Source organism: Quercus lobata, chromosome 7, assembly GCF_001633185.2.
Source record: "Quercus lobata isolate SW786 chromosome 7, ValleyOak3.0 Primary Assembly, whole genome shotgun sequence".
NCBI lineage: Eukaryota > Viridiplantae > Streptophyta > Magnoliopsida > Fagales > Fagaceae > Quercus > Quercus lobata.
The window spans coordinates 24,867,615-24,877,450 of record NC_044910.1 but is presented as its reverse complement, the minus strand read 5'-3'; the positions used below and the strand labels follow the sequence as shown (position 1 = coordinate 24,877,450).

The 9,836-nt window shown below is 40.3% G+C and overlaps 1 protein-coding gene across 1 annotated transcript; it reads left to right on the top strand.

Annotated features, from left to right (window-relative positions):
- Positions 1-4,722: 4,722 nt before the first annotated feature.
- On the top strand, positions 4,723-5,636 carry LOC115953425 (dirigent protein 22-like). Its single transcript, XM_031071064.1, has one exon. It carries the CDS (start codon positions 4,916-4,918, stop codon positions 5,501-5,503), a length of 588 nt encoding a protein of 195 aa, XP_030926924.1. The 5' UTR covers positions 4,723-4,915; the 3' UTR covers positions 5,504-5,636.
- Positions 5,637-9,836: the final 4,200 nt, after the last annotated feature.

Sequence of the window (9,836 nt, the reverse complement as noted above, 5' to 3'; positions counted from 1 at the left end):
GCAAGCTTTTGATTCCTAGTGCTTTTCCGACCTTTAATCCCATCAGTACTCCTTTGTATTCAGCTTAATTGTTTGTGGCCGAGAATGCTAGCTGAACTCCGTATTTGAGCGTCTCTCATTCGGGGTAATGATAATGACCCTTACTATGCCCCTTTTTTGGATTGACGAGCCGTCAGTCTAAATCGTCCATCTTTCTGTCTTGTTTGTATCCCCCTTGTCGTCGAGGATTGTAAATTCAGTGATGAAATCTGCCAATGCCTATGCCTTAATAGCTGTCCTGGGGTGGTATTCTATGTTGAATTGGCTGAGCTCTATAGCCCACTAGATCATCCTTCCTACAACCTCGGGCTTGTTCATTGCCTTCTTTATAGGTTGGTCCGTCATTACCAAGATAGGATTCACTTGGAAATAAGGGCGCACCTTGCATGAAGCGACAAACAAAGTGAATGCAATCTTCTCTATCCGTAGATATTTGGTTTTTGCCCCCTGGAAGGCTTGGTTGACATAGTAGACTGGCAACTGTCTTCTGTACTCTTCTTGAATCAACGTAGCATTCACAGCTGTAGTTGACACTACCAAGTACAAATACAGGTTTTCTCCCTCCTTGGACGGACTCAGGAGGGGTGGATTGCTCAAGTATTGCTTGAGTTCCTGGAAGGCTTTCTCACACTCGTCTGTCCAAAGAAAGGCTTGCTTTAGTGTCTTGAAGAAGGGTAGGCATTTGTCCGTTACTTTTGAGACGAACCTGTTGAGCGCTACTATCATTCCTATGAGCTTTTGGACTTCCTTCACGGTCTTGGGTGACGCCATCTCCAGTATGGTTTGCACCTTCTCTGGGTTTGCTTCTATTCCCCTCTAGGACACCATGAACCCCAAGAACTTCCCTGACGCCACCCCAAAAGCGCACTTGTTGGGGTTTAACTTTAGGTGAGTAGACTCTTCTTTACTCTTGACGAGCATGTCGTCCACGTATACTTCCATATTCCTCCTGATTTGTTTACTGAACATCTTGTTTACTAACCTCTGGTAGGTTGCTTCTGCATTTTTTAGCCTGAAGGGCATCACCTTGTAGCAGTAGAGCCCTTGGCTTGTGATAAAGGCAGTTTTCTTCTGGTCTTTCTCTGTCAATTTTATCTGGTTATACCCTGAGAATGCGTCCCTAAAAGTCAAGAGCTTGTGCCCTGCAATGGAATCCACCATCTGATTTATCCTTGGCAGGGGGAAGTTGTCCTTTGGGCAGGCCTTGTTTAAGTCTGTGAAGTCCATGCACATCTTCCATTTCTCGTTTGCCTTCTTTATGAGAACAACGTTGGCCAACTAGTCTGGGTAGTAGACCTCATGGATAAAGCCTACTACTAGTAGCTTATTTACTTCATCCATGATTGCCTAGTTTCGTTCTGGAGCAAACACTTGACGTTTCTACTGGACGGGCTTTTTCTCAGGGTCCACATCTAACTTGTGTTGGATAATCTTCGGGGATATGCCTGGCATGTCCTCGTGGCTCCACACGAAAATGTCCAGGTTCTCCTTAAGGAACTGGACTAGCTTCTTCTTCGTGTTTGCACTCATGGTCATCCTTACCTTGATGGTCTTCATTGGCTCCCCGTCTAGTAGCTCCACAGTTTCCAAGGCTTCCAGCTTCTCCTCTTCTTTTTCCTCGATCATCCATGTATGGTTTTCCTTGGCTGCCAACACTGCTTGGTAGCACTCCCTAGCCAATACTTGATCTCCTTTTACTTCATTTACACCGTTTTCCATTGGAAATTTCATCTTCAGGCAATAGATGGACATAGCTGCCCTCTAGCGGTTTAGTGTGGGCCTTCCAATGATCACATTATATGAAGAGAGACAATCTTCCACCAAGAAATCCAATTGACGAGTCAGCTGTCGCGGATAAGATCTTACTATGACCGTTAACGTCACTATGCCCTTGGGATACACCCTGTCACACTGAAGCTGACGAGGGGAGACTTAAAAGGGCATAGCCTTCTTGGATCTAGCTTCAACTGTTGAAAAATGGAGAGGTAGATGTTGTCCACGGAGTTGCCATTATCCACGAAGATTCTCCTGGTATTGGATCCTTTTATCGTGAGCATTATGACCAAGGGGTCGTCATGAGGCTACTTCACTCCTCTAGCATTTTCTTCCAAGAAAAACAGGTCCCTGTCTGTTCGTCTTGCTTTAAGGGGGTATTCTGTGGATGCTGTTCACCTGCCTCTGATATGATTTCTTAAGGGATTTGAACGATCTGCTTGTGGATGGCCTGCCTATGATCGTCTTTATATCCCTGATCACACTTGGCGGACGTTGGGACGTGTTATCCTCGTCCCTTGGTGAGGCTTCGCGCTTGTCCTTGCTATCATCCGTAGACCTACTAGGTTCTCCCTTCTTCACAAACCTTTGCAATTTTCCTTTTCATATGAGTTCCTTTATTTGCTCCTTTAGATCTCTGCAATCCTCTATGTAATGGTCATGATCCTTGTGGAAACGACAATACTTCTTCTTGTCACGTATGTTGGGCAACAAATGTAATGGCCTTGGCCATTTGAGGTAGTGCTCATCTTTAATTTGCGCCAAAATTTTGTCAACTAGCATAATTAGAGGTGTGAATTTTACCATCAGTGGAGTTTTTTCATTTTTCTTTTTACCTCCATCGGTAGTCTGATGATCTGAATGCTCCCTTTTTCGTCCTCTCCGGTCGTCTTCCTTCCCTTTTTACTGGTCTTCTCTACGTCTTTTATTGTGGCTAAGGCGTCTTCGACGTTCATGTACTTCTGTGCCTTCAGGAGCATCTCTACCATCGTCTTAGGAGGGTTTTTCGCGAGTGAGACCACGAACTCCCTGGATTTCAATCTAGCTTTAAAAGTTGTTAGCTGCACTTTGTCATTAGCTTCGTCTACCTCCAAGGTTTCTTGAGTAAAACGTTTCACGTACGACCTCAGGGTCTCCTTCTCTCCTTGCTTAATGGTGAGAAAGTGGTCTGCTGTCCTCCTCGAGTGCTATCCTTCGATAAAGTGGCATAGAAAGGAATTGCCCAATTGCTCGAAGTTATCAATGGGCGATGTTGGTAACTTCATGAACCACTCCTTTGCAGCTCCTTTAAGAGTGGTTGGGAAAAAGTGGCACAGTATTTCGTCTGGGGGCTGTTGGAGGCCTAATGTCGTCTTGAAAGTGTTGAGGTGGTTCACGGGGTCCTTAAGTCCATCAAACGATTCAAGCTGAGGCAGATGAAATTTTAACGGCATTGGGCATTCCAGGACTGCCACTATAAAAGGTGAATCTATTGTTCTGACCATTCTATCCAAGCTTCGCAGCTCCTTTGAGAGTGGTTGGGAAAAAGTGGCACAGTATTTCGTCTGGGGGCTGTTGGAGGCCTAATGTCGTCTTGAAAGTGTTGAGGTGGTTCACGGGGTCCTTAAGTCCATCAAACGATTCAAGCTGAGGCAGATGAAATTTTAACGGCATTGGGCATTCCAGGACTGCCACTATAAAAGGTGAATCTATTGTTCTGACCATTCTATCCAAGCTTCACTTTGTTTTCACTTTAATGGCGTTCTTTAGCTCATCCATCTCCTTTCTCATTTCCTTAAGAAGGTTCGAGTTTGGTCCATTTGGAGTGGCTGGTCTTCGACAGTCACTCCTTCGGTTGCTATCTCCTTCGTCTTCCTGATTGGTCCTAGACTGGTTCTCCTCTTGTTGAAGTTGCAGCCTCATCTCCCGATTCTGTCTGGTGAGTTCTTTCACGCTAGCTATAAATGTCTAGATTTGCAGGGCTAATGTTGTGGAATCTTGGTTGGACTCCATCTGAATTTGGGAATTGATTGGAACTACGCTTTCGAATCTAAGTGCGAAAATGTCGTTCCCACAAATGGCGCCAAACTGATGATGTGTAAATCGTCAGTCTTGTTGGTTCATCCAGATGGAGCTTAGTCCTTGCCACTATCCCTGCAAATGTAGGACAAAGTCTCTCCTAAGGTGGTCACCGGTGTGGTGCCTACCACAACATCTCTGATACCAAAGTTAGTGTATAGAAGCTTTTTGAGAGAAACAAGAAAGTTCTGAATATCAGAGTATCTATGTAAGAGTATTTTTGGGTGTATCTATGTACCTTGTTTGTTTCTGATGAGTGTGCATGTATAGCTTCGTAGTTCCTAGCCGTTGGGGCCTTAATTGTGGCTTTAGTGCTCTTCCTGTAACGCCTTAGGGCTTATTAATGAGAGTTTTGATGAGCCTTCAATGGTCTGACAGCTAGTTGGTAACTGTCCAAAATATTAAATTCTCTTATTAATGACTCACCTGCCTTCGTTCATGTCGTGTCAAGGTGGATGAATGTATTTGATGAGGTTGTCCAAGGAAAGAGTTCGTCAGTACTATCAAGTGTCATCTAACTCTGTACTATTGAGTTATTAATTGCGTTTTATTGACCCCCTCATTTTATGTGGTTTTGGTTAGTGATTCCTTTTAACTTAAAAAGAGTTTTTAAGTTCTGCGTTGGTCGGTCAAATACACCACCAACTGAGATAGTAACAAGTAACCACTACCGAATGCGATATTAGACGATAAAACACGTCAGACGTTGAATTAATGGGAATCCAAGCATATCAAATTATCAATGATATTCTCTCACACACACACACACACACACACACACACACACACACACACACACACACACACACACATATATATATATATATATATTGGGTATTACATATTTTATTGTTGCCAAAATATACATATCTACTCCGTCAGTTGTGTATGTTATTAGTGCATTAATCTTTCACGCTTCTCTATTACATAAACAAACGATTTAAACCCATAATGATATGATTATGCGTAAAGGTTCCGGCACACAACTTTACACAGATTAAACTTTTGCTTCTTCTCCAAAACCCTATGCAAGTTACTCCCCACCATGGCCAAAACCCTCTCAAAACCCACATCCATTTTCTTCATGCTCTTCACCATTTTCTTCTTCTCAACCTATGTCATCGCAGATGAAGCACCCGTTTTCTCCAAAAATTTACCTCCTTCATCACTTGGACTTGAGCAAAAGAAGCTAAGCCACCTCCACTTCTACTTCCAAGAAATTGTTCGTGGCCCCAAACCTACTGCTGTACGAGTAGCACAAGCTAACACGACAAACACATCCCCAACGGGGTTTGGAGCTGTGGTGGTGATCGATGACCCGCTGACTCTCCTCCCAGAAAATACCTCCAAAGTTGTTGGACAAGCACAAGGAACTTATACCTTCGCGTCGCAAAGTGAATCAGCATTGTTGATGGTTATGAACTTTGCTTTCACAGAGGGAGAGTATAACGGTAGTACTCTTAGTTTGTTAGGGAGAAACACTGTATCCCCGTCCGTCAGGGAGATGCCGATCGTTGGTGGGAGTGGTGTTTTCCGGTTTGCTCGTGGGTATGCTCAGGCCAAGACTTACACGTTTGATAACAAAACTGGGGACACTGTTGTGGAGTATAATGTCTATGTCTTACATCATTGATTGGGAAAAATATATTACACACAATGTGTTCTACACACAGCAAAAATGTTGAAAATGTGACTTTAAGTCGTGATTTTAGAGTATTTGCACATATGTGCAATAAACACGGCCCTTATTGATTTGAGCGTGAATATATTTATTGAGCCTTTCACTTGTTATATGGCTACCCATGGTTTTCTTCCATTTTTTTATTTGGTGAAAAATAAAATACCATTGGCTGAATGTATTGTCAGATAATTGGGAACTTTTGATTTTGTTTAAGATATGTCATATGTATATGAAATGCCTATTTGTCTAATTTGACAATCCAATCTAAACATCACAGAACCAAAATTTGGAAGCTGATTTAATTTGTAACATATTACGGATGCCACAATGATTTTAATTTTAGATTTGTCTATTGAGTTTTGTGTTTAGTCACGTTTAAATTGTGAGATTGAAAACAATTAAATGATCTATAAAAAGTTGTTGATTCCCATTTTTGACAAAGGGCCCAATAGCAGAAGAAGCCTAACAATAGAGAAGATGAGAAGGGGAATGAGGGGCAAAACAATAAAGAAACAAGAAAACAAGCCCATCGGGCTGAAGCAGCAAGATCGATGGCTAGCAGGCCCATGAAAATAAAAAGAGGTAAAAAAAGAATAAATTGGTCGAAAAAGCCTAAGGAATGAAGTAGTAAACCCATGGAAATAATGAAAGGTAAAGAAGAAGTAAATGGGCCGGGGAAACCCAGGGAACGAATTAGTAAACTCAATGGGCTGGCTTAGGGGCCAATAAGCCCAGAAGGGTAATAAGAGGTAAGGATGTAGTAAATGGGCCAAAGCCCAAAGAATTTAGTAAGAAGCTCATAGGAGTAAAATGGGTAAAGAAGAAGTAAATGGGCCGAGGAAGCCCAAGGAATGAAGTGGTAAAATGGGCTAGCATGGCAGGAATGTTGGCCAACAAGCCCAAAAGAGGGAAAAATGTGGAAAGTGGGCCAAGGAGGCCCTGAGCAAAAGATTGATGGAGGAATGGGCTGACATGATAGGAACATCAGCCCACAAGCCCACAGGGTATTTAGATATAAAAAAGATAGGTAAAATTGTGGAAGGCACAATGAAGTGACATGGCAAGATCAGTGGCCAAAGGGCCCACGGTCATAGAGAAGGAAAACACGGGCTTAGTAGAAAGAAGAAGGCCCTTTTCCAAGCAATACCCAGTTTGAGAAGGGATGAAAAGAAGAAGATATGAGCCCAAAAGCCCACATGTCCTTCACGCCACAAAAGATAAAGATCAACTAGCACATACAGCAGAATCAAACAAAACGCAAAAGCAGTAGAAATGGTGTGAAGGCCAGAAAGAAAAAAAAATTCAGACGGAGTGAGAGAATGCACAAAGGGCCAAGGCACCACCTACTTGTACCTAGCCAATACATGGGAGGTGGGCCATGGGTCGAGGCATTTAGAGGGTGTGGTTTGGCGGTGGGGAGAAAAGGGGGTCTATTCTGGGGTTCCCACTTAAGCTTCATTGGGGGAAATGTCCTGCTGGGATGGCATTTCACCCAAAAGAGGTAAGTATAGGCTGAGACCACTTGATGCATGCCATAGAGGTAGGTGAAGAGCAAGTTTAATCCTTATCCATATGGGTGAAACAAGAACGGAGAGAGGTAAGAAACAAGATAAGTAATTTTGTTTGGAAATGGAGAGTGGTGCAAACAAGACACTTTGAGCAGAGGTAGTGACTGGATAGTTAGTAGGTTGGTGGCTAGTCCTGGAGGGATGCCCATAAGGAGCCAAAAACGATTAAGGGACAAAAGGGGTAAATCACACAATGGCAAACAGTATATGAGGACATAGCCATGAACAAAACAAAAGGAGGTAGAAAAGAGAATAGAGGGGAGATAGAAAGAAAAGAGAAAAATAGAAAACAAGAGCATACATGGAAAAATTAGAGAGAAAAGAAAGAAAGACTGAAAAGAAAACCAAAGAGGAAAAATGAATGGTTGAAACAAAGGCATACATCAATAGGCCATGTGAGAGATTGCGAAAAAGGGGGGGGGGGTGCTCTCAAAAAAGAGATTTGGGTGCTTTGGGCACCTCTCTTTTTGGGTAAGTGTATAGAGTCGCCACTTATTTTTTTACAAAAAAATAAGAAAAAATAAAGTAGAATTACATGTCCAAAATACATCAAATGTCATTGATAAAAAAAGAGTACAATTTTGGAAGCATAACCTTACAAAGCTTTGGTCCTAATTACAATCTATGCAAAAAATACAAAGCTTTGATTTTAGTTACAATCTACCAAAATTAAAGACAAAACACTAATCTACTATCCAAAATCCTAAGTTCGGGAGCTAGGTTATGGAATGGGAAGGTGTTAGGCACCCACTCCGCCCAAACAAAGTCTGGTCTTCTAGACTCTAATGACCATTATATACCCTTTTGTATGATGTTGAATGATATGTTGTAACACACATGAAAAAACTTGGCAAAATTGATTTAAATGAATCTGTCTTATGGATATGTCCTTTTTTAAAAGAAAAATCAAATTTGTTTTCAAAAAAAAAAAAAAAATGATTTGATTTGTAAAAAGCATATATGCTTCTGTAAAGGGTAAAGAAAATGAGATTGGGTTATTGTGTGCTGTCACAAGCAACCAAAAATAAAACCTATACTCCTAAAAATATATGTAATAATGCAAGTAAGGATTGTTCCCACGGAGAGTATCTATCCTAGTTTTATGCTCTGTGAACAAGGAAGGGGGGGGGGGGGTTGAGTATAATGAAAACAATTTTAAGAAAAAAAACAACTAAGGAACAATTCAAATTAAAGTATTGAAATCAATCAAAAGAACAAACCTTGGTCTAAGTTAACATCAACCATCAGAATTTTACAACTGATCATTGATGCAAGTATATATCAATTCACATTTTGAATATTCACCGTTGGAACTATTTTCCTATCTCTCCTTAGTCGTAGTTAATTAGAAAACAAGCGATCTAATAAACCCTAACTACTAAACAACCTAAGACAAGCACTAAAGGTTTAATATAGTAGCAGCCTTAAGAATTAGAGAGATCAATGAAACTAAACAACACAAGCACAAGCAATTGTATTTAATTTAGTCGAGCGTTCTTCCTAAGAACTAATAATGTTTGACGTGGCAAATCATTAAATCTTGGTTGCTTCACAAGTTAGAGAGATCAAACAATTACGGATTTGATATCTAACCTAGTTGTAAATTGCAACGAATAATAAACTAGTAGGCCTCCTAGTAATTAAACGAGACAATCATGAAAATAGGCACAGAAGAACATCTGATATTCAAAGCATAAATTGAACAATAAAAACAAATTAGATCTCACAGTTTTATTGATTTCGAGGCTTTAGTTTCCTTTGACCAAGTATAAAAGTTTTAGCCACGCAGGGCCATGATGAAAACTTAAAGGAGAAAATCAGAGAAGAGGGGAGAGAGAAGCGTGTGTCCAATTCTGATTTCTCCTCCCCCTTTTACACGTTAAATCCCCCTTTCCCAATCCTACAAAATCTCCTAAAAATATTCTCAATAATAATATCCAAATCTGACTAATTAAGGAAAAATATTAAAAATAAAACAAAGTCCTAATATAACTAGGAAAGTGGTGTTTTTCAGCTTTAATTTTCGTGCATCAGATCTGGAAGCTTCCAAAAATAAACTACATCAAATTTGTGTATTAGAATTGCAGGCAAAGGAACATTCCAGAACGTCAACAATGCAGGTGCAGCAAATTCATGCTCGATTTTGACCTTGATGCAGCCTGTATCTCTCAAAACTCAAAACATGAAAGTTGTAGAGATTTGTCTTGGAATTCCATACCATTTTGAATCATCTCAATCGGAGCTTGGATGAGAGAGTTATGCTCAGATTACGAAGCAATGTCAAAGTTGTCCAAAATCGCCCAATTAGCTACGTTTTGCACTTAATGCCTCCATTTGCATCCTAAATCAAAATATAATAAATAATGAGTACATTTAGGCACCAAATAAATATAAAAGACTAAACATTAAGGGAGAAAAATAGGGCATTTTGCATTCTCATCAGGTTAATAAAAAATCAGATCTGTTTTGAGAAGTTAAAAAAAATGAGATTTGGTTTGTAAAAAAATCAAATCTGTTTTTGAAAGGGTAAAAAAAAAGGGATTTGTTAAAAGATGATTCATATTCATAAGATAAACTTATTATGCACGTATCACATATTAAAAAGAAAGACTTTAACCTAACTCTTAATTCCTTCTTTGAAATTTCAAAATCTGCAATTTTATAAAAAGAAAACTTTTTCAGAAAAAAAAAATTAGTTCTGTATTTAAGGAAAATAC